The 26,108-nt window shown below is 40.2% G+C and overlaps 1 protein-coding gene across 1 annotated transcript; it reads right to left on the bottom strand.

The window, feature by feature from the left end:
- Positions 1-395: 395 nt before the first annotated feature.
- On the bottom strand, positions 396-1,134 carry LOC129761490 (uncharacterized). Its single transcript, XM_055759212.1, has 2 exons — positions 928-1,134; positions 396-845 (listed from the first exon to the last, which is right to left on the bottom strand). Exons 1-2 carry the CDS (start codon positions 1,132-1,134, stop codon positions 396-398), a joined length of 657 nt encoding a protein of 218 aa, XP_055615187.1.
- Positions 1,135-26,108: the final 24,974 nt, after the last annotated feature.

The following is a 26,108-nucleotide window of genomic DNA, read 5'->3' on the forward strand; positions in this document are numbered from 1 at the left end:
GATCGACGGAGATATTTCAAACACCGGGTTATTGGCCGTGGAGATGCTGTTCGGTTCTGCGAAATCAGCCATGATGTTTTCGGGAAGCACTTGAACTTCTTTATCCTCACAGGAAATGCGATTTACGGTCGATTGACTAAACGCACCTTCAAGATGCATCGAAACGTCTCTTCTTCATGAAGAATCTCAGGATCGGGTTGATCAGTCACCGTGGCCGGGGCAAAGTCATCATCGGAAAAAATATTGCGATCAAATGGCCAAATTCCTGTTTTTTCGAACCCATTCTCAGCAATTTCCGTAGTAGCCGCCTTGATGAATGCAGGTTTCATGAGCTCGGCAACGTCATATTGGCTGACGACTTTACCTGGATTCTGTTGTAGGAAACGCTCTACTTCCTATGCGTAGTACGTCTTGAAAGGTGCCATAAAGGATACATCAAGCGGTTGAAGTTTGTTGCTAGTGTGAGGTGGTAAAACTAGAACCTTAACAAAGTTAGCTCTAGCTTTCTCGGTAAAAGCTAGGTTCTTCGTGTGCGACGAGTGGCCATCAATTATGAGCAAGTCAGGACTGTCTTCAGAAGGATTTACATGCTCCAAAAAGTGATCGAACCACTCATTGAATATTTCGACCGTCATGTAACCCGATGCATTACAGGCAAATTTGCTTCCACGTGATTCCCCTTTCTTCAAAGCTTCGTGCATCCGCATGCGAAGAAAAATGAAGAATGGCGGAAGGAGCTGTCCGGTTGCGGACATGCACATTACTGCCGTAGCTGTTTCTCCACGTTCCGCAGATGTAATACCACCAACCTGTTTTTTGCCTTTCAATGCCGCTACCTTAGACTTCTTCGGAGGAACCGGTAAGAAAGAATGAATAAAAAATAAAACTAATTTTTAAACTAACTACAATGCCAAAACAAATACTAACGTCACAAACACTAGTCTCATCGGCGTTCAAAACACGATCTGGCGTCAATTTTGGATATTTCAGCGCTTCTTCCAGCAAATCGTAAAACGCAGATACTGCTGGCTTATTGGAGCCTCTGGCTCGGGCGGCAGAGGTAGCTTCAGGTTTACGGAACGACAATTTGGGATTTCGTTTCAGAAAATTGCTTAGCCAAGCTTTTCCAGCCATCTTGGTAGACTTGTTGAACGGGTGTGGCAATCCATTTTTTTCAGCCAGATCAAAAGCAAGCTTTCGAACATTAGTCATCGTTATTCCATAGAACCTCTTTTCCAAATCCAACAGATGTTGAACCAGCTCCTCTTCTTGTTGAGAATTGAATACGGAATCAAGAGGTCCTAGCCGAGTTGATACAGTTGGACTTGTGAGGTGGCGAATCAAGTGTGGATCTTGGAATTGCGTAACTTCTTGCTGCTGTCTTCACCGGCGATCCACTTTTTACAGCCTTAATGGCTTGTTCCAACTGCTGAGCGGTCCATGACTGCCGGTTACTCTTGCGCTTGTAATTTGTAGGCATCTTTATAGTAAAACCAAAAAGTTTTGTTAAATACCCTAGGAAAATACTAGTGTCCGTCTTTCCTTACCTTAATGTGTCCGTCTTGCCCGAACTGGCAGCTTTTTTTTTCGAATGACCGTAGCTCTTCCTATAAGCGATGAAAAACCTCTGATTTATCACAGGATTGTTAATGATGGACTAAATAAACACTTACCCGTTGGAGGAACACGTAAAAAACAAAAAATCACGAACTTTTCGCTATTTTCTACGGAGTAAAAATTACATCGAATGGTGCACCCGCGAAGATAATTTTTGTTTTGTTTACAAGCTTGACAGTTCGCTCGCTGGAAATCAACAGTGTGTCTCGAAAGTATTGATACACTTTATTAAAAGTATTTGCAGTGTCCGTCTTTACCTACTTTCCCCTGCTTGCTGATTTTGAACAAACATGGAGTTTAGAAATATTTCAAAGATATATCTGGGTATGTGAGCTTAAATTTTTGTAGGATAATATGCACTAAACTTTGCAAAAGTACAAAACAAACAAAAATTAGAAGGGCGGTGTCGAAGACACGATCGCATTGTTAAGGTGAAACTACTAAGCTATAAAAATTTAAGAATGAATTATTTAGTACAAATATTTGGTATCACTAACAAGGGTCTATGAACGAATGCTTGCACTTAGAAGCGCGAACGATTTGAAAGTAATAAAAACTCAATTTGACCAAATGGAAAAATCAACTCTCAACATTAACATGTACTGTTGATTGCTCGCTGTCTAGAGCGAAACTGAAACACTGAACCTATTGAATATCCAATTATCCAAATCCCGATATCTCTTAGCAATATTAAATCTCTCAACAGTATCATTTTCCGAAGAAATAATACACAAATTATAAAGTAATGCTTCGAAATTCGGACGCTTAAGCACTTACGAATATAACTTCAACTACTAAAAAATATTAACATATCATAGCATGAAAAATTAGCGTTCCTATACAATTGGAAGGCCTTCATCTATGTTATGAATCGCAGAATTCCACAAAATCATGTTATATTTGTACAAAATTTGAAATTTCTTTCATCGTGTCGTGATTTTAAATCCGGACACTTTTTTAATCATGCTTTGAAATCCGGACACTTTTGCTTTTTAATCAGGATACTTGTTTTCTTTGCAATTCTTTGAGAGAATTAATTATTTATTAATTCTTGTAAAACTTGTTAACGGATGCGTTACAAAGTTACAAAGTTACCCACGTACATCCAAACGGGACATATAATCAACCCCGTGCTGTATACCGAAGAGTTTTGCGTTTTCCCGGGTCGAAAATCTTTGCTCCACACTTCATACTCCATACTAAGTCTTCTAACCAGAGATGCCAACCTTCCTGATTTTTCAGGATTTCCCAGACGCTCCCTGATATCCTGACGAACACTCAATTTATCCTGTTTTTTCAGAAATGATCCTGATTTTTGTACTTTTTACATTATGCGTAATAAATAACTTTTTTTATTTCTACCCTCAATTGTTTCGTGGCTTAAGGTGAAGGTGGAAGCTAGCCATTGTAGTAGTATAGGTAAACCCTCGTGTAAAAATGGGGTAATGGTGTTTGTGAGAGAAGAGCAAAGCACACGTAAATAGATCAATTCACTTATCAGACTGTGTGGCGCTTCATTGACACGAGTCTTTGAATACATTTGAAAAAAAAAACAAATAACAATTCAATACTAAAGTAAAATGTATGAACGATATGTTCCGATGAACAATTGCAAATATAAATATATATAGAAGGTGCATTTGCATATGATTCTGATTATACGCGAGCGTAACATGAGCAAATTTATAACACATGCGAATTGGGGCTCTTTTGGTATTAACAAGTTCTTCCGCATAGTAACTCGATGTTGATAATTCCTTAATATTTTCCTTCGTTGATCGTATTGTTTTCACATATTCACGTTGGAAAGCCTTAACCCTTCTCTTCGTTGGCCGAGGCATTTAGATTGAATTTAATACTTTTCCGTTTACTGTTTTTGAAAGCATAGGCAGCCGTGGCAGTGTTCCGAGCTCTGCAATACAATTTTCTTACCCAATGTTAAAGTTGCTAAAACTTACATTATAGACCCATTAAACGTAAAAATAATAATTGTATTGATATCAACACAATTTTATTCTATTGATTTTCATGACATGGGACGCTATGACTCCGGAATAACATTTTATTGAGTGGTTTTTATAGCTGTTTCGATGATGTTGTTTGGCATCAGTGTCGAAAAAATAACGATGCTTCCACCAATACAAACAAAACCATTGCTGAAGATTGAAAAACGAAAATCTCACTTTCAGAGCACTTGCTCGAGTTTTCCGACGTTCTTCACTATACGGTGCGAAAGCAGATGAAAATTTAATATCTTGTGAGTTGAGTTTTATCGATTCTCTCACCAATCGATTAGAGTTTGGTTGAAATTACTTGATGGGAAGTGTGCAAAAACGATCATTTTCTTCACACTGTTTCGCAAAATTATTGATTTTCTGGCGAGGGGTGAGGGAGGGAGATGAAAGAAATGAGCGCCATTGTAGCAGCCATTTGTGGCTAGCTTCCACCTTCACCTTAAGTTTGAGAAACAACATTGTTTTCTTGAGGTTAATATAAAGTGATCAGATGGTCAGAGGTCAAACGCGGGACACAAAAAACAAAACGTTATGTATATACGTTATGTGAACATAAACCATAGTTTAGCGAGTCTAAATCAGTATTATTTCTTTCTGAGTATCGGCACTCTGTTGTGATTTTTCGGTGGTTTAGATTTTGTTTACGCCCGAAAATCACTCGCTCAATCAGAGCATTTACGCCTGGCAAGCCCGATTCAAATTCTACAATTTTCTTCAAATTACCGAATGGAATGCTCGAAAGCTCCAATTCATTTTTCATCGATTTTAATGTTAATGTATGCATTCAAAAAATGGACCAATTTCGGATGGCGATGAAAGATAATTTATGGGAAAAAGTTTTCCTTAAATCTTACGTTTATGCAGCAGCACTGTCAAGTAACTTAATGATTTCTTCATACTGTAAGCTCCACCTCACAGTGAAGAAGTTGGACATCCTGAGGCACTTTGTGTCCGCAGGATATAGCCGATCTGGTATTTACAATATCATCTCTTTGCCGCCCCTTAAGCCGGGAGATCGAAGCAACCGGCCAAACGGTGGAGAAGAATCTGGCCAAAATGGACTTTTTTATGCGGAAGCGTCAGACGAGACCGGCTGTATCTGAGCAGCAGGCAATAACTTAGAAGGAGTAGCTTGAGGTGCTGGTGAAAAACTTCTCTCCGGCGAAAGAAGTGAAAAACTTTTTTCGTGCTCATAATGAAAGACGAGACGTACTTGATGCTAGAATTCAACGAATGGCAGGGGACCGGGTACTTTATGTTCCCCAGGTAAGCGATGACGTCGAATATATCATCCACATCAAGTTCTCGAAGAAGGTCCTTCTCTGACAGACGTGAAGGGAATGTCCAAGCCGCTCTTCTTTCGAGTCATAAGGAACGGGGAGATATATAGTACGAAGTACTTGCCGGAGTTGGGAAAGTTTTGTGGTCTTTATGCCGAACCTAGAATCAACCTTTTATGCCAAAAGATCACTGGAGGATGGATCGGCTAGAGATAAACATTGTCGCGAAGACCACCAACCTTCCCAACATTCCCCAGCTGCGACCAATAGAAAACTTTTGGGCGAATGGCCAAAATAGAGAGACAGACGGCCACCAAAGCCACGAAAAGGTAAAATAACACGCCGATATACATCTTTTCATCGGCCATGGTTCAGGTTCCGGCCAACTTCCGTAAGACCGCCCAGCGCTTCATTTACAATACTTCATCAAACAACTCGGCCTCTTCCTGTCGAGTATACCCTAATTCTTCCGACTTATTTCAAACATTAAGCCCTGACCGAGCTAGGGGACCAAAGTTGAACTTTTTGTCTGACTCAAGTTGGTCCCTGCGGATCAATAGGGGACTTTTATAAAAATTAAAAATTATTTATTTTAAAATATTTTTTTTATTATATTCCAATATTGTTGTTGTCGCTTCCAGTTGACACTCTCTAAACAAAAAGCCCAATGTCGGTGAGATGAAACCAGCTTAACGTATTAATCTTTGGATGCTTTAGAAGCGCTCTTGAACTGTCTGCCAAATAAAAGTTTTTTTTTGAGGTGCATCCATTAAAGAAAATCAACATGATCAAATTGTGATATTGAAATATATTGATATCGCGGGACATTTTCGTTTCTTTTGCCAAATGCGGGACGTTTCGCGAGACGGAACCTTACGCGGGACATTTGATCAGTTTAGGTTAATATGTATGTAGGTGTATCTCCAGAGTTATTAATGTAGGAATACGTTTCAGAGTGTAAAATTACTCAAGAGAAAACTTTCAAATCCATAGTCAATATAAACAAATTTTATATGTAATTTGCTCGTCTGATTCAAAGTTCAAATCATCTTTAATGATGGAACTATGGTAAATATATCTATAACCGTACTAAATATCATAAAAAATGAGAAAAATTCAACAAGTCTTCCACTGCTGATATGCTTTCCTCAATTGTTGAGTAAAGATTCTTTCCAAAGCATAGACGATGAATTCAGTGAAAATCTGAATATTGATTTCTCTGCAATTGACTGTAGTGTTGCTGTAGGTTTTTCGGAAAAAAATATAAACGATCAAAAGATCAGTCGAAACACTAGCATTTCCGCTTATGCGAGGATTTATACGATGCTTATTAATTCTTTTTCATATTCCTCCTTCGCCCGGAGAAAGATATACTCTGTTTCTGGTGGGATTTGGAATGGATTCTGTATTATGAGCTACTACCAAGCAACCTGTTTCTCACATGTATGGCTCGCAGTAGTTTTCGACGAGGAAGCAAACATATTCTGGGAGGATAGGATATTCAAGCTGTGTGAAAGATGGCGAAATATTATGAAACAGAACTATTAATATAAAATTAAATTATAATGCTTTGATTGACAATTATGTTTTTGTTTTCCCAAAAATCGACATTAACTTTTCGGACAACCCGTTATGAGTTATCCTGATTTATCCCGATTTTTATTTTTATTCTTCCTGATTTTTTAAAATTATAGTTGGCAACCCTGCTTCTAACATACCCTTATGCAACTCCTTCAATGAGAAATTTAATCGTCAACTTCTGACCGTCCGGATTTAAAAGCATTTTCTGAATGTGTATTTTATTCCGGACATGGGTTTATGAAATTCACATTGATTTTTGATTTTTTACATTTTTTTGTTAACAGCTAGGTACTATGTTTGACACTAAACTAAATTAATACAATAGTAACTATCAGTCACATTAATTCAGCATGCAAAAAATGTCATAGTTTTGGCATAATATTGAATGTGATGAAAAAGTGTCCGGATAAAAAAAGCGTCCGGATTCAGAAGCATCATTGTACTATTCAGCACCTTTTGCATAACGGCAACGGAAAATCCGTAACCGAATCGGTAGTGTGCTAGAGGGGGCGGAGCGGGACAACAAATAGTCGTGCAACTAATTTTCATCTTCAGTTTTCACCCAAGAACACAGCTCCATTGCATCTGACTCGAAATACGCTGTACTTTGATGCCACTTTTAACAATGCACGAAAAGTTAAATGATCGATTCGAGAAGTTCATTAATAAATCCGAACATCCTCAACACTTGACAAAATCTCTCACCTGACGAAAAGTTATAAAAATCTATTTGCTTTTTATTACATCGAATGTTACTTTAGAATGCGTTGAAAGATTTCAAATAAAGTTTTGGGTGCCTCCAAAGGACCGATGGATGGTTTTGTAGAAACAGTTGAAGATGATTGATTGATGATTCATTCTTGCCCTCGCACGCTTCATTGCTTCATCACGAACGCTAGAAGGGTTCGATAGATCCGTACGGAAGCTTGACGTAGGACTCTGATTGTTCAGAACAATTCTCGCGTAACTTTTGAAAAGGTCCTACGTAACAAATGTAAAAAAGTGAGTTAATGGATGCACGCTATTAGTTTTCAATTATTGAATACATTACAAAAACAATCGTTCACGTATCTATCTTCTTAATCCTTTTATCGCCGATGCAAACAATATCCAATGTACAGATTTGGATTTTAAACACACGGCTGTTACTTCGGACGCCACTTTCTTCCGACGCTCGAAACGTTCAAAGTAACGAAGCAGTCAAAACTACACGAAGTCGTACTTCGATCGTTTTGAGTTTTTTTTTCATTCAGGTGCTGCTATCGATTTCAGTGCAATCCAACGAGTGATTACAATAATAATCTGTCTTTAGAACGATATGCTGATATCTGGATTGTCGTTTAGTCAAATTCTAATCGTGCAACGTAATATGTCCAATGTGCAAACACAGTCAGTCAAAACGTCCAATGTAACATCTTTCGCTCCGAGGCTTTAACTTTAAGCTCAAATCACGGAACAACAGTTACGATTGGTTTTTCAGAGCTATTACTGACTGCCAGTGGTGAAAGTAGTGATAAAGATCAATACCTTTTAAGACAATTCGCGGAATAATGTCCAGGTCTTCAACTTCGTTTTCCTCGAGTTGACGAAAATGTTACATTGAACTTTTTCAAAAATTACGCGAGAATTCTTTTTGAATTAGGTTCATTTTATTATTAAATGTTAGTCTAGCCTAGTCGCATGGGAATATTAAACGAGTTCTAGAAAGATGTTATCTTTAAAAAATCATAACTCAAAAATGGTAAGCCACAAACAAAAAACATTAAAAAGTATAACGTCTTCTATCTCTAAACCATTTAAACAGATACAATCAATAACTACGAACACAAAATCTTTTTTTTTTGCAGGTGTAGTATTTTTTCAAAGAAAACTTCACTTTGATATGTCGATCATCTGAATCGGTTTAGTAGTTTGAACATTATGAATTATGAATCGCATATCGCGTGAGCAGAGCTAAAATGAGAAAACCTACACTGTGTACTATGGTTTTCAAAATTATGAAAAAGTTTCACTTTCTTATTAATTTGATTAATAATTTTATGTAAACTATGGACTGACGAATTCGATTATAACATTATGCTTGTCAATATCTGAATCCTACTCAAAGTTATTGATGATATTTCACCCGAAAACTCATAATTTCAATTATAGTTCACTCAAATACTAAAAATAACACAGTTTTGAAAATTCCACTTTATGTAGAGTCAAATATGCTCTTCAAAATACCACCAAGAAACATTTCTTATACTGTATATATATAAGTAATTCCAAATGAAATCGTTCTAAAAATGCAGACCTAAAAAACTTGTATTTTTGATTCGAATGAAAGTTTGCATTCCGTTTGGGTTGGGAAAATATGAGTTTTCCACAGCGATTGGGAATTTTTTTACTCAAGCGTAACTTTTGAAAAGGGCGTACCGAAATAGTGTCTTGGAAAGTTTCTCAATCATGCTTTGGACCAGAGGGCGCTATTTTTTTAAATATTTTTTTTTGAAAGCTGAGGATTTTTTACATAACATATCTCGATATCAGAGATGTTTTTTGACGTGGAACTACGTCTTCCAGGAAGGGTGCTAAATCAGAAAACAGGTCGCGTTTTTATGAAATAAAGTTAACGTTAATAACTATTTTCACTATGAACGAATTCTCATGATTTGCATACCAATCGAATTGGAAATTCTCCAAGATTTGTTTGATATGCATTACAATTCGCTTATCTCCAAACAGTTTAAATTCATGAAAACTGGAAGAACTTCATTTTTTCCCATACATTTTTTCTTCCAATTTGTGTGCTAACCCTTACTGTATTTTGAATGCTTATAACTCGAACATTTTCTAACAGATCGGAAAATGTTTGCATCAATTGATAGAAAATATTTCTACGCGTCTATCACAATTAATAAAATGTTATTTTTCATGAGATGAATAATTGAATAAATGTAAAATGTCAAGCGTTATCTAAACGCCCTAACTGCCAAGTTTTGATTGGCCCGATTTACGATTTCCCCAACACAGACTTCAAAACCGATGTAGCTTTGGAAATCCACTTTGCAAATATATATGCAAGTCAGGAGTATTTTTGTTCCCGGAGATCTGTGTTTCCCTAACACGGACTTCAAAATTAATGTGCCTGGGGGAATCCGCTTTGTCGAAACATGTAAGTCGGGGGTATTTTTACACACTGAGCTGTGTTTCCCAAACACGGGCATCGAAATTAAGATGCATGGGGGAATCCGCTTTGCAAATACATGCAAGCCGGGGGTATTATTTGGTGTTGAGTACTGTTGTACTCGCTTGTCGTTGTGCAGACCGGAATATGTTTCCCTAAATCGTACTTTTAAAGTGGGAAGCCTGGAAAAATCGTCATTTCAGATACTAGAGGTAAAATGAACTTTCGCAGTACGAGAACTACGTAAACATGAGATGTGCAATAATTTCAGAGGAAAATGTAAAATACAATGATCGTTTGAAAATTCTTCCGTTCACATTTGTTGGTAGTCCTTAGCATAATATCAAACGTAAATGGACGTTCATCAAATTTATTTGTAACGAAGAACATAATCTATTACAAAAATTTCGATGCATTCTAAAATGATATTCGAAGTGGTAAACAAGTGGATTGCATAATAGAGTTGCTTAGTTCTACGTCGAAAATATGCGGTCGTGTCCTAGATACAACCACTTACAATTTTTTATTACAACCATTACATTTTTGTGTGGCTTTACGTGGACACCATCAGCATCGTCTAATCAATAATAACTATGCCAATCAATGGTGCTAACATCATGCTTCAAAATTGGACTTATAAATTTAGTACAGATTTCAATACAGATTTTTCGAAAAAAAACTAAGATAAAAAGATTTTTTCAGACCGAAAACACAGATTTTATTATGGCAACCCTGGTCCAAACTGGTGATTTGTCCAACATATCAGATTGAATAAACTAAATTTCACGAGAAATTCCTTAGATACCATGCACACAGAACTACGGCCGAATGGCTATCGAGAGAGCAATTTCTGTTTTTGTTTATATTTTGACATGCGACAGTTCTACTGAAGTACAGGGTGACTCAAAAGTCATTAGATTCTTCAAACAGGCAGGTGACCACCTTGCCCCGCATGACCAATTTGCCCCAACTACCCCTACTCTATAACTCTTTCTAAGACACCATTTTGGTACGACTCATAGTTTTTGAGATATAAATTATCAAAGATTCCTCTTACTAAAATTGATACGCCCTATTGAAAAGTGACACATGAGTCAGAAAACTCCGAATTGCTGTGGAAAGTTCATATTTCCTCCAACCCAAACTTTCATTCGAATTCAAAAATACTCATGTTTTGTCATTTGTCGATTTCGTTTGGAATTGCTCGATTTCGATGGCGTTCCCCATCAATAATTCACAAAAAATTACAATTGCCGTTATCGAAGACCTCAAAAATGATTTTCATCACGCATCTCATATTGGGGGCTTTCTCTCGGTGCATTTTTGCTCTCATATTCGTTCAAAGAGATTCTGCAAGCATTCTCGGTGTACTGGATTTATGCCATCATTGCGGAGGCCTACGATGCGATAATATGTCCCCCCCCACTTTGGCTGTAAATATATTCAGAGTACATTTTTATGTCCGTCTCTTACGGTTTTGGCATGTTTTATCTCCCCCGGTGTGCCATAATTAAATATTGCCTCTTTCCCCAACACAAAATGCGAAAAAAAATCCCTGCGATGTCCCGTTCACCGGTGCCGGAAGTGAATCGGACGGAACTAGGAAACCGTTCGAAAATTAGAGAGTGGTGCCATCGTTACAGCGACCAGTAATGGTGGCCCACGTGTGCCATTCTGTGCGCCAATCCGTCGCACCTCTCCCTCGGAAAAACATCACCGACGAATCCTGAGCACAACGAGCCGAGGAAGGTAATAATGACCTATAAATCTTCATAAATGGCGACGCATCGCGTGCTTCGTTGTGTCGTTTATTGCGATTAATATCTCAGGAAAAAAGTGGGAATACGCTCAATTACGGAAGGCTGTTGTAACGACCTTTAAAATATGTGCGCTGAAATGTGTGGAACGAGAAGTGCCCTAAATTGTGCCCAGATGTGTTTTTGTGTGTGTGTTTTAAACCAAACGAAGATTACCTTGTCTGGCTGGTGAAAATTCTCCAAAATCATTTTTCCAGACCAGTAAGCAATCCTACGCATCCACCTGTTGTATAATATCCAACATGCTTCAGTGAACAATGCTAAAATTCTACAAATTCATCTTTGGATAAACATTTCGAGCAATGTTCTAAATTTAGCCCAATTCCCCAAAACTTGCTGTTATCGGAAATAAGCTTCCGAATGTAATGTAACGGTAATGTTTAAAATAAATAAACAAACCAGCAGAAGCAAGACCGGGAGTGAGAGACAGCTACAGCCTACCGGCATCAGTACCACTCAGTAGTACAAATAATTTTACAGAAAAGCACATATTTGCATACAATAATGCGTTTTCAAGCGTCGGCGTTTCGGTATCGATCATGTTGTCTATATCGAACTGGAATGATAGTGGCTCATTTCCCTTGCCCAAAAATTGCGCACGAAGGAGAGTCACGTTAAACAAATATTTAGATAATGATCGCGCGGGTCCTCTTTTTATTCCCGCCCAACCAAAGGTTGAAACAATCAGCCTCAAAATGTCGAGCGAGACGAGGTTGGCATCTGCCCAGAAAATTGATGACCGCCAACATTCCCACTAAGTGAAAATAATATTTCATTAGTGAATTTCGTATTAATTAGTCCGACACCCGTCGTTTGCCGCCTTTTCCGGCGCTCGGTTCATTTATCATAGCGAGCGAACGCACTCTCCAGCGAAAGACGAAAAAGGGGTAGGTCCCCGTTTCGCTCATTCACACTCCCTGGTCAAAAGAAACATTGGGAGCGGCCACGACCACGGTGGAGCAGTGGGCGGCGGTGGCCTCAGAGTAGATTAATAACGGCTGCGTGACTGCAAGCTGAAGAGCAAAAACCCCTCAAACCATATGTGTGTCGGCCGCCAAAGTGTTGCGAATTTGAAAAGGTCCTTTGATGTGCGGCTCGGCATTGTCCATATGGGGCGGTGGAGGGAGACATTCAACATGCCCTTTTGAGCCAACAACCAGGTGGAAAGCAATTATTTTTACATAATAAGGGCTGATAGAGAGGGGCATGCTAATCGTTGTCCTGGTGCTAATTAATTGACTCTTGAGCCGTCCTTTTCAGTGCAGTTATGGATGAGTGGAGAGCCGAGGAAGCTGATCAAAGATTTTTTCCTGTTATTCGGGATATCAAGCATGATTGGAGATAGCACAGACAACGAAATGTCTGCCTCGGCACGGAACGAAGCTCGTTATTGTGCTGCGGCAAATATTCAATTATTTCATAACATTTTGGAACGCGTTTTCTTTCCCATTTTCAATAAGTATTGATCGAAAATGTTTAGACCGTGGCAAAGATTGTCTTTTCAAAGAAATCCTTCAATTTAAAAGAAATACGGGGTGTGATTATTTGACAAAGAATGTAAGGCTGTGAAGCATTTCATTACATAGAGTTAAATTAGGCAAGGGTACTCACTCAGTTATAAATCTTTCTTGACTACAGAACCACTCAAAAAACAGGAAGTGGGTTATATCTATGGTATAACCGCAAGAGTGACGTAGGACTATCGTTGATTTAGAGATAATTTGTTTAAAGTTAAATCTAAATCCATTCTTAATGAATAAATAAATTAATATTTGGGGGTCTTCGAAAACGAGAGCGTTACGTTGCAGGCACAAAGTTTTATGCATCCAGTATTGGATACAAAAACCCTTGTTGTGAATAATAATCTTCAGAAGCTTTCCTGCTAACTGCACTTGATTGACAAATCACAAAACCAAATGTATGTGGTCGCAGTATTATATGAATAGAAAACATTAAAATAAACTCTTTCGCTTGAATGTAATTTTCAATTCCAAGGGGAACTGGCAGATTAATTTTCAGCAACGATCACTTCTTTCCAGGTTTCTTCTCGATAACCAGCAAACGAAAAGAGTTGCGCGCGTGTATGTGTGTGTGTGGCGGTTTGACGTGGTTTTGGTTTTTCGATGCTGATACTCTCTTGGTCGCCTTCAGGTCAGGTCAGGTCAGGTCAGGTCAGGTCAGATCAGGTCAGGTCAGGTCAGGTCTCGGAAACTTTGATTTTACACCCCGGTATAAAAATGAAAGACGTAAAAGAGATTGGATTCGAACACGTAGTACTAATATTCAAGCCCACTCTTTTTACATCTCTGGCATTTTTTGAGTGGTTCTGTAGTTACGATAAATGAAAAAAATGGAGGAAGAACAAGAGAAAAAGAAAATATACACAGGAATGTTAACAACTCAGCGTTATCCAGTAGAAACAAAAATCTCAATCTCTCAGGTCAGGTCAGGTCAGGTCAGGTCAGGTCAGGTCTCGGAAACTTTGATTTTACACCCCGGTATAAAAATGAAAGACGTAAAAGAGATTGGATTCGAACACGTAGTACTAATATTCAAGCCCACTTTTTTTACATCTCTGGCATTTTTTGAGTGGTTCTGTAGTTACGATAAATGAAAAAAAATGGAGGAAGAACAAGAGAAAAAGAAAATATACACAGGAATGTTAACAACTCAGCGTTATCCAGTAGAAACAAAAATCTCAACGCTAAATATAAACAGTAAAGGTAAGAATGTCGCGTTGTGCGTTGCTTCTCATCAGCTGTCATTGCTAGCGTTTTGTACTAAAACATTCGCCCGACGCAGTCTGTTGATTTGCAGTCACAATCTAGTATTCGCGTCACCAATAACAAAATAAAATTCGAATGAAAATCTTGTTCTTGTTGTGTCCACGGATCAGTTGAATGTTTTTAAAAACAACACATTGACATATCAGCGCTGACGGCATTGAGTTTCGCTTAGTAGTTTGGGGGAAGTCGTGAAAGAATAGCAGATTTTTTTTTTGCCTTCTGGTGCAAAAACCGACCCAACTGAATCGGTGTAATGTGCTCACATGCATACCTCTCCGTACTGATTAAGAAGCCGACCGAACTATCGGTCGACAAGTCAGTCTGCAGTCTGCAGGGGCTCTAAATGGAAACACACATATTTAAAATGAAGTGTCAAAGCTCAATTGTCGCAACGCGAGGCATAGCGCGGCATTCTGGTCCCACCTTAAGTAACGTTAATAAAGTAAAGTAGTGAAATAAAAAAGTATATAATGGAATAGAGAGATTCTCTGAAGTGCAGAATTGAATAACAAAAAATCATCAGAGTTTAAGGAAACATCGAAATTATATATTCTATAAACATCCCACAAGTAACAATATGATTTTTGAGCTCAACGAACTGCAATAAGAAAAAAAATCAATTAGAAAAATATAAAAAATTGTAAGGGGTTGTATGTTGGACACGACCGCAAATTTTCGACGTAGAACTACGCAATTATATACAATCCACTTGTTTACCACTTCGAATATTATTTTAGAATGCATCGAAATTTTTGTAATAGATTATGTTCTTCGTTACAGATAAATTTGATGAACGTCCTTTTACGTTTGATAGGATGCCTAAAACCACCAAAATATGTGAACGGAAGAATTGTCAAACGATCATTGTATTTTACCTTTTCCTCTGAAATTATTGCACATCTCATGTTTACGTAGTTCTCGAACCGCGAAGGTTCATTCACCTCTAGCATCTGAAATGACAATTTTCCCAGGCTTCTCAGTTTAAAAGTACGTTTAAGGGAAACATATTCCGGTCTGTGTGAAACTTCCGATATTCACTGCACGGGTTCCTCAATGCTGTTTGTATAATCCTACAGTGAAATCACCCGATACAGAGAGGAAATATTGAGGGTGGCTTACCTATTCCACCGTTGTCTGCTGCAGGAGGAAATGAAGTGGAAATGTATGCTACTACTGCTGCTATGATATAACACCAACATCACTGTTATACTGTCAGCTGCGAGGGGTAGGGTATTGTGCATTTGATCTTTCTTCCACGCACCTCACAGTCTGCACAACGACAAGCGAGCACAAAAGTACTCAACACCAAAAACTATGAATGGGTTATACCTATGATATAACCCGCAAGGTTGACGTAGGACTTCCGTTGGCTTAGTAACCCTTTGTGTTTTTTTTCAATTAGCAATTTAGCAATAATACGATATCCCCGCTGCTCAGAGCTATCTTTTGTATGTGTTGATTAAATTATTGATTAAACTAGTGGATGAAATGCATGAAACAATTTACGAATTCAATTGTGAACAAATCCCAATTTAGATCAATTCATGCATTATGGTAGTGGTTATTGCAGCAAATAGTTATCAACATTTAGCCTAATCATCAAACGGAATGCGTAGACGTTCAGTAAGGTTGCGACATGAAGGGATACGTAGTCTTGAATAACCAAGCCAAAGTTCGCAGCTTGCATCTCATTTGCAATGCCAATTTCCACACGCTCCATGGTTTTGAAGTCTGTGTTGGGAAAACATTACAATTTGTAAAAGCGCAAGCGAGTACAAAAGTACCCACTGATTTCATCCAATTTGCAATACCAGTTTTCTCAGGCTCCATGGTTTTGAAGTCTGTGTTAGAGAAACATCCACTTGTTTCAGCGATGGTACCTCAACCGTTGCTGGTTGGTAAATGACTGGACTAAGCGTACCATCGGTACTTCGCGTACCTGCAGGCATAAAATAGACCCCATTCGTGGTCCTTAGCTTCCTGTCCAGTAACTCCTATCCCTACCTCCCCGTGGTGCCGGCTGGGGTACGAGTAACCATAGTGAAGATCGGGTAACCAACCCCGGTGGGATCTTGGTCGTATGCTGACAGGGAAGGGGGCCTATCCGAGCGTCTGTTCACCATGGAAGTGCGGCTCAAAACAGCGTCTGATCCCCATGTTAGGAGCGGCTGATCACTGTCTTCGTGCCAGCGGGGACTCTAAAAAGAGCTGTGCACGACGGTCCTCCGGCGAGACAGGGGGTTGGTGCAGGCCCTGCTAGCCATCCGTAAAAATAAAACGCACAGGAAAATTCACAAAGAAATTCGAGACAGGACAATCGGACTAGACCCACGCAAAGAACACGGACTAAAGATTGGAAACTCGGAACATGGAACTGCAAGTCTCTCAATTTTCTTGCGAGTACCCGAATTCTTTCGGAAATATTGAGAGCCCGCAATTTCAACATCGTAGCGCTGCAGGAGGTGTGCTGGAAAGGTTCGATGGTGCGATCGTTCCATGGTGGATATACCATCTATCAGAGCTGCGGCAATACACACGAGCTGGGTACAGCTTTCATCGTGATGGGGGAGATGCAAAAACGGGTGATTGGTTGGTGGCCGATCAATGAGAGAATGTGCAGATTGAGGATGAGAGGCCACTTCTTCAATATCAGCATTATCAACGTCCACAGCCCCCATCTAGCTTGCACCGATGACGATAAAGAAGAATTCTACGCGCAGCTAGAGCGTGAATACGATCGCTACCCAAAACACGACATCAAAATCGTCATCGGTGATTTGGACGCTCAGGTCGGCCAGGAGGAGGAATTCAGACCGGTAATTGGTAGGTTCAGCGCCCATCAACGAACCAACGAAAACGGCCTAAGACTTATCGACTTCGCTGCCTCCAAGAACATGGCCATACGTAGCACCTTCTTCCAGCACAGCCTCCAATACCGTTACACCTGGAGATCACCACAGCAAACAGAAACACAAATTGACCACGTTTTGATCGACGGTCGGTACTTCTCGGATATCATCGACGTCAGAACCTATCGTGGCGCTAACATCGATTCAGACCACTACCTGGTGATGGTCAAACTGCGTTCTAAACTGTCAGTCGTCAATAACATAAGACACCAGCGCTCACCACGGTACCACCTACGACGAATACAGGAGCCGAACGTTGCTGCAACATATTCGCAGCGTTACCGGGGGTAGACGAACTGGATGCTGTTCCCCTCGATGAATGCTGGAACTCCTTAAAATCAGCAATTAGCAGCACAGCAGAGACCGTCATCGGGTATGAACAACGAGGACAACGGAACGAATGGTTTGACGACGAGTGCCGAGCGCTCCTGAACGAGAAGGATGCAGCACGCGCAGCCATGCTGCAACGAGCGACTCGACAAAACGTGGAACGATACAGACTGAAACGAAGGCAGCAAGCACATCTCTTTCGGAAAAAAAAAGCGCCGCCTGGAAGAGAAAGAGTGTGAGGAGATGGAGCTGCTTTATCGTTCTCGAGAATCGCGGAAGTTCTTCAAAAAACTAAACGCCTCGCACAAAGGCTTTGTGCCGCGGGCCGAAATGTGCAGAAACAAGGAAGGAGGCATCTTGACGAACGAACGCGAGGTGATCGAAAGGTGGAGGCAGCACTACGATGAACACCTGAACAGCGCGCAGACAGGAGACCTAGACGGCGTTGAGGAGTACTACACCGGTGCAATGAACAACGACGACGTACCACCCCCGACGATGGGTGAAGTTAAGAAGGCCATTAATCAGCCCAAGAACCACAGAGCAGCTGGTAAGGATGGCCTCGTAGCGGAGCTCTTCAAGGGAGGGCCGAGAAAATTTGTAGAGTGTATGCACCGGTTGATAGTCAGGATCTGGGACACAGAACAGCTACCGGAGGAGTGGAAGGACGGGGTAATCTGCCCCATCTATAAAAAAGGCGACAAGTTGGATTGTGGGAACTATTGTGCCATCACAATCCTGAATGGTGCCTACAAAATTACACTGCGGCAGATCCTCCAAAAGTGCCGCGAGTATCAGGTCCCTACACACCACATCTTCGTCGACTTCAAGGCCGCATATGATACAATCGACCGACGACAGCATGGACGAACACGGCTTTCCCCGAAAGCTGACAAGACTGCTTCAGGCAACGATGAACGGTGTGCGGTGCAGTGTGCGGATCTCAGGTGAGCTGTCGGAATCATTTGAGACTCACAGGGGACTTCGACAAGGCGATGTAATCTCCTGTCTGCTCTTCAACGTGGCGCTGGAAGGTGTTATGCGGAGAGCGGGCTTCAACATGCGGGGCACGATTTTCAACAAGTCTAGTCAGTTTATCTGCTTCGCCGACGACGTGGACATAATCGGAAGAACACATGCGACGGTAGCCGACTTGTATACCCGACTGAAACACGAAGCAGGGCTGATTGGGCTTGGGATCAATGCGTCTAAGACTAAATACATGCTAGCAGGAGGGACTGATCGCAACAGAGTTCTTCTTGGTAGTAGTGTTGTGATCGACGGCGACGAGCTCGAGGTGGTAGAGGAATTTGTCTACCTTGGCTCGTTGATAACAACTGACAACAACAACAGCCGTGAAATTCGAAGACGCATTGTCAATGGAAGTCGAGCCTACTATGGGCTCCGCAAATCCTTGAGGTCCAACAAACTCCGACCCCGTACGAAGTGTACCATGTACAAATCCCTAATTCCACCGGTTGTTCTCTATGGGCACGAAGCATGGACGATGCTTGAAGAGGACTCACAAGCGCTTGGAGTTTTCGAACGCCGAGTGCTCAGAACAATATACGGTGGTGTACAGGAAAGCGGAGTATGGAGAAGGAGAATGAACCACGAACTGGCGCAACTCTACGGCGAACCCAGCATTCAGAAAGTCGCCAAGGCGGGACGAGTGCGATGGGCAGGGCATGTTGCAAGATTGCCGGACAGCAGCCCTGCAAAGATGGTGTTCGCATCGAATCCGGTAGGAACAAGAAGGAGAGGAGCCCAGCGAGCGAGGTGGTTGGACCAGGTGGAGCAGGACTTGGCAAGAATCGGTGCAGCCGGGAGTTGGAGAACTGCAGCCATGGATCGGGATTATTGGCGAAAAATTGTGAAGAAGATCTAATCTCTCAATGGGATGTAGTATCATTATAAATAAAATAAAAACCTCAACAGTTGCGCAATCATAACTGAGTGAATTTCCGAGCGATACTCGCTTTTATACCGATTGGTGTGATTTCAATAGCCTGTTTTGAAATTAAATTTAAGGCAATTGAAAAAAGTTTTTGGATCAAGTAAAGAAAGAATAGAAAGCGTAGACATTTTATCTTTCGAATGAAGTGTTTATCATACCAAATCATTCAGTTGTTTAGGAGCTATTAACGCTCAAAATCTCGTTCTCCGTCGTAGCGCTTTCGTTTTCGAAACTTCGAACTTACACCCCAGTTTAGAAATGAAAGACGTAGTCCTACGTAGAAAATACCCCCGACTTGCATGTATTTGCAAAGCGAATTCCTCCAGGCACAATAATTTCGAAGTCCGTGTTAGGGAAACACAGCTCAGTGGGAAAAAATACTCCCGAATTGCATGTTTTGACAAAGCGGATTCCCCCAGGCATATTGATTTTGAAGTCCGTGTTAGGGAAACACAGCTCGGTGGGAACAAAAATATCCCCGACTTTGCAAATCGGATTCCCACTAGAGATGGGCAAACCGTTCACGAACGGTACGAAAGAACTAGTTCGCCGAAAAGAGTGAACGAACGGTCGTTCATTTTCAAAGAACGGTAGTTCTCTCCACGAACTGATTGCGAGCGAACGGTTTGTGAACGAACTAATTACGAAAGAACGGTTTGCGAGTGAACTGTTTGAGAGTGAACTGTTGAACGAACTGGTTCAGAACGAACTGTTTGCGAATGAACTGCATGGGACAGAACTGATTGAGAGTGAACTGTTTGAGAACGAACTGATTCAGAACGAACTGTTTGGGAGTGAATTGTATGCGAAAGAACTTTTTGAGAACGAACTGTTTGCGAGTGAACTGTATGGGAAAGAACTGTTTGAGAACGAAGTGTTTGCGGGCGAACTGTTTGCGAACGAACTAGTGCAGCTTAACTGATTTGCGCTGGACAGAATGGATAAATATAACGCGAACGCTTGTAAGGAAAATAAAACGATATTGTCATTTATGAGCAAAATGCTTGTAACGCAGAGTTTATTTTGTTAATGTATACTAGATTTTGGGTTAAAAATTAAATTAGATTTTCGTAGTTTGGTAAAAGCAAAACAATATATTTTTTTTCAATTTCATGTATTCTTTCAATTCCGCGTTCATTCTATACTTCCTAATTATCAGAACAAAAATCTGGGGGAAGCTGAGGCGATTCATGGATAAGGTAAACATAAAATCTTATAGTGAGGGCATGTTGAGAAAAAAGTTTTTTCATGGCTTTCAATTCATTGTTTGGCCTATTGCGTGTACGTGTTATCGTGATTGTTTGTATGTTTGATTGTTAGTGAAAATCGCTGCGGTTTTTTTTCCCTGAATGAACATTATGAAATATTATCTAACATGGAACCTGTGTGTTGTCCAAAAAAGAGAATATGAAAAATTGCACATATTTTGTGCGCATCAAATTATTACATAAACTTTTGTCGATCGATAAACATATTTTCACATACAGTTTGCGACTTTTAAAGAAGAAGCAGCTTAGCTTTCCCACTAAATTTCAAAAATATAAAACCCATACGTACACTATCCAAACCAACGATATCAATTAATAGCTGTCTATTGATGTTGGGTTCCAGCTAACATTCTATGTTGTTCTTAATACCGCCGAACGAAAGAGCGAAAGAACGGTTCAAAAGAATTGATTCACTTTGATGAACTGTTAGCGAGTGAACCGTTCATCAAAGTGAACTGTTTTGCCCATCTCTAATTCCCACAGGTGCATTGATTTTGAAGTATGTGTTGGGGAAACCGTAAATCGGGTCAATCAAAACTTGGCAGTTAAGGCGTTTAGATAACACTTGACATTTTACAGTTATTCAATTGTTCATCTCATGAAAAATAATATTTTATTAATTGTGATAGACGCGTAGAAATGTTTCCTATCAATTGATGCAAACATCTTTCCGATATGTTGAGAAATGTTCGAGTTATAAGCATTCGGAATAAGGGTAGGGTTAGCACACATGAATTTATACCGTTGAGAATTCGTTGACAGTGAAAATAGTTATAACCTTTAACTTTATTTCATAAAAACGTGACCTGTTTTCTGATTTGGCACACTTACTGAAAGACGCGGCGGGACGAAGTTTGCCGGGCTAGCTAGTAAATAAATCAATAAAACAAATATAAATGTTAAACTTTGTTGATCGAAAAGTTGTCATGCTACGCTGGAAATGTGATTTGTACTGATTTGGAGAGCCGTGGGTAGATCTAGATTTCATTTCGTAATTTATGAGACAAAAGGCATTTGAAAAACAGGTCTTTTGAAGCGTTGTCACTTCACAAAAATAGAGCATTTTTTTAATTTATCTGCTGAACCTAAGTTGAAACCTTTTTATACTTAGGTTTCTCTGAGCAAGCAATGAGAGTCAACAACCCACAAAATTTGGTTAAGATCGATCCACAAATAGAGGAGTATCAACTGTCTCAAGAAGTCGTTGTCACGTCACGCAAAGTATAGGATCCATTCCAGCGTAACGTGGGAATATTTTGACTCAAAACAAACTTTTTTTTTGTGTTTTTGTGTATAAAACACACAAAATTAAGCGATGTTTTAGTGAAATTGAGAAAATTTACTACAAGAATCATCAGTTGGAAAATATTTTTTAGATAGATTGGCTTGTTGTCTGTCAAATACTTTTGTGACGAAACAACACCTGACTTTGTTTCGGACTGTAATATTAATGTTTGGAACGGAACTGAAACTGTTTCAAAACATATAAATGAACTTTCTTCTATGTTTTGTTAACAATAAATGAACGTGAATTCCACAATATAGAATTGATCCTTGTTTCGACTTCCGGTTTGCTGGTAATAGTATTGAATGACAAATATATGGAAACCCCATACGATTCGGGTATTTCGTTGCAGGTGCCTTACCAACGGAAGTACAATATCGTATTCCGATGTCATTTTAAAATCGAGGATGGTGACTTCCGGTTCGTTAACGTTAACGGATCTAGAAGACCGAAAATGGAATGAAATTCCACAATACGATCGTGTATGGTAGCGTTGGCATATATCCATGGGTACACGAAGAAGAATGAGAAAAGAGAATAAAGTTTGATAGTGAGCAGATAGGATTAAAGCGAGAGGAAGATAATATTTGAGTGGTAAGACCTTAGCCTTAGAGCGACGCGTGTGGAGTTAGACAAAAAAAGTACACATCTAAATGCACACGCAAACGTCAACGGTTAACAATCAAAGTCAAAGTTAACAATAAAAGTCAACGTCCGATCAAATCAAATCAAATCAAAGTCAAAGTCATCTTCAACACGCAAACATAAACGCCTTTGTACAGGTACGCGCACATGCACACATATACATACAAAGAGTTTATCAAAAAAATTCTGATAGAAAAATCAAATGCCTTCCCCCTGTAGTGAGCGCCACTCGATGAACCAGGATTGTGCTAGCCATTGATGACAAGCGCCAGAGTGAACGTGTTAAGCAATCAAGATGTAAAAATTGGAGGTCGGTCAAGGACCACCCCGAATTTTCCCAAACAACGGCATACCATGTATTAAAGGTAACATGTAGATTCTATTTATATAGTTTATTTTGATGAACAAACCATAAGCAATTACAATGGCCTTGTTTCGTAATGTTTCACAAATTTAAAAGAACATTCAATCCATTTTGCATACAGGTCAAAAAAAAATCTCTGCTTTTGATGCAATGAAAACACAAAATGGCGCTAAAACGCTAGAATGAAGAGAGCAAGAGAAGAAGTCAACATGTTATCAAATTGTCAGCGCTATGACACTTTTGACACTTTTCATTTGACACTACTGAAAATTCGGTAGGACGTACCGTTCCTGAGATACAAAGAGGGGTAGGTCCAGGATCACCGGTCGCGCTAGGACCACATTCTTCTATAGGATGGACCTTTAGAAGGGAAATGCGAGATCTCAGAGGAAAGTGAGAAGTATTCAGAGTAATAAAAAACATGAAAAATAGTATATAGCTTGCTACAATACGGTGAAATTCTTATTTAATACAACTTATTGATTGTGTGACGTGACAACGCTTCGTGGAGACTGTTTATTCGCACAGAGCGCGTTGTCACGTCACAAAATGAATGCCGATTTTTGCAATGTTCTTGCGAGTTTTTTGAAAAACTGAATATACAGGAACCACCGTTTATCTTTTGTTGACAAATCATAGAACAAAATTTATTTGTGTGTTTTATCGAACAGACTGTATTCTACTACCCGTTATATAGAAAGTGGTATGGAAATATAAGGGAGCTTTAAGCTCTTGAGCATTGCGGTGGTCCTTTGAGAGGAATTCAAAATAAAATTCAATGATTTATTTACAACGGACACCACAGTAATTATCCCGCCTCGGCGATAAATTCAATCATCGGAGTCATCCGAACTGGAGCACTCGTTATCGCTAATTTCCACCGACGCGATGACCGTCGATGGCTTTATTCGTTCAGCAGCGAAGATCGTAGAAGTTTTCTTCTGCGTTAGTTGAACGCCAGGTACATCTGCAATCAGGTATCGGTCGTTTCCAAGAGCCTTGCGAACGATATACGGCCCCTTGAAACGGGGCTCAAGCTTTTTGCTAAATCCAGCTGCTTGCGGATCCTTTTCCACAAGAACCAAATCTCCTTCACAGTATTTTCGTGCTGGACGTCTCGACTTGTCGAAATAATACTTCTGCTTCTGTTGCTCCTTTTCAATTCTGATACGCACTAGATCCTTGATAGCTACCGATTGGCCATCTGGAATTTTCGCAGTAAACATCATGAGCAATTGATTCTGCATAATATCGCGGGGATTGTAAGTGAAAAGCAACGTATGTGGAGATACTTTCGTCGAATCGTTGACCCTGGTGCTCAGCCCCCACTGTATCATACGAAGATGCTTTTCCCAGCTCTTGTCGTTATTCTTGACCATGCAGCGTACGGCATCTAGAACGCTTCTGTTTTCTCGTTCGACCTAACCATTGGCGCGAGGAGTTCCAACGGCAACCCTCACGTGCGTAATTCCCGACTGAACACAAAATTTTTCGAACTCCTTGGAGGTGTAGGCTGTCCCACGATCAGTGATTATGCGTCGTGGCTTTCCGAAGATGGAGAAAACTTCATTCAGCATCTGGATCACCGGACTTGTCTTCGTGTTGCGCACCGCTTTGAGCACGACGTATTTCGTGAATCCATCAACCAGGACAATGATGTTTTCCATCAGTTGTTACGAACGAATAAATGGACCAAGATGATCCAAATGGGTTGTGTCGAAGGGCACCGCAATTTTCTCTATGGGATGCAGCAAGCCCTCTTTCGCTCCGCCTTTAGCTTTCACGTACGCACAGTGTACGCATGAGCCGATGTATCTCTTTAAATAATTTCTCATTCGTCGAAACCAAAAACCTTTGCGAATAGCTTCCAACACCTTCTCGACTTCCTTGTGGTCTAGATCGTCATGGTAGTTTCGAGCAATACGCCATCGGGCACGTGTCGGCACTACCCACTTCATTCCGTCCTTACACTTTCGCATGACACCTTCCTCTTCCTTATGAATCTGCTTGTCCCGATTATCCACCGGGGTTTTCTACAAGATCTTCATGATCTCGAACAACTTTGGATCTTCCCTCTGCAGAAGTTTCAACCACTGATCTTCTTCAATGTTCACTTCCATCACATGTGCCAGTACAGGTTCTGCTTCGTCGGTTTCAGGCTCATCCACTGGATTTCTGCTCAGACAATGTTTCATTTTTTCCCCTTTTCTATGCGTTAATTCATAATCGTATTCTTGTAGTTTCTGCAACCACTTTCCTACTACTGGCAACATTATCTTCTTTGCTACGGTTTTCTTTACCGCTTCGCAATCCGTGTCAATCACAAAATGTCTTCCCAACAAGTATTTCCGGAATCTCTCCACCGATTCGACTACCGCTAAGGTTTCTAATTCGTAGCTATATTTCTGGCACTCCACTGGGGACGTTTTTCGGCTAAAGTAGCTTATAGGATGTAAACCATCCTCCATTTGTTGCAGCAATATACCTGATAACCCATGTGAACAAGCATCTGTATGTAACTCAATATTCCGATTTGGTTCGTACATCGTACATCGTAGTTCATACTGGGCGACTCATCAAGGCTTCCTTAAAGGTTTGAAAAGCTGCCTGTTCGGCATCACTCCACACGAACACCACTTCATTCTTCGTCAAGCGGGTCAGTGGTTCAGCTATGATGCTGAACTCCTTCACGAATCGTCGAAAATAGTTTGCTAAACCGAGAAATTCCCGAACGTTGCGTACATTTACTGGTGTAGGGAAAGCACTTATCGCTAAAATTTTCTCCGTTCTGGGTCTCATTTCACCTTCACTAACTTCATGGCCCAAAAAATTCACAGTATTCTTCAGAAACTGCGTCTTCTCTAGGTTTACTGTTAGTCCACAATCAGGTAATATCTTCAACAATGCTTCCAATTTTCATAGCATGTCAATATCATCATGTAATATCATCAAGTAATGCCACGAATCCGATCGAACGCAGAGGCGCAATCACAGCGTCTATCATTCTTTGGAACACTGCACTACCATTGCTCAATCCAAAAGGCATTTTCCGATACTCGAAATGACCAAATGGAGTCGAAAACGC

Source organism: Toxorhynchites rutilus, chromosome 1 (assembly GCF_029784135.1).
Source record: "Toxorhynchites rutilus septentrionalis strain SRP chromosome 1, ASM2978413v1, whole genome shotgun sequence".
Taxonomy (NCBI): Eukaryota; Metazoa; Arthropoda; class Insecta; order Diptera; family Culicidae; genus Toxorhynchites; species Toxorhynchites rutilus.

What these genes read in the sequence shown, in the direction of transcription:
- LOC129761490 (XM_055759212.1), bottom strand. Translation starts at nt 1,134, where the DNA reads ATGGCTGGAAAAGCTTGGCTAAGCAATTTTCTGAAACGAAATCCCAAA. An exon ending in ATGAGACTAGTGTTTGTGAC is followed by an intron (nt 846 to 927) that starts GTTAGTATTTGT and finishes GTTCCTCCGAAG; the next exon opens with AAGTCTAAGGTAGCGGCATT.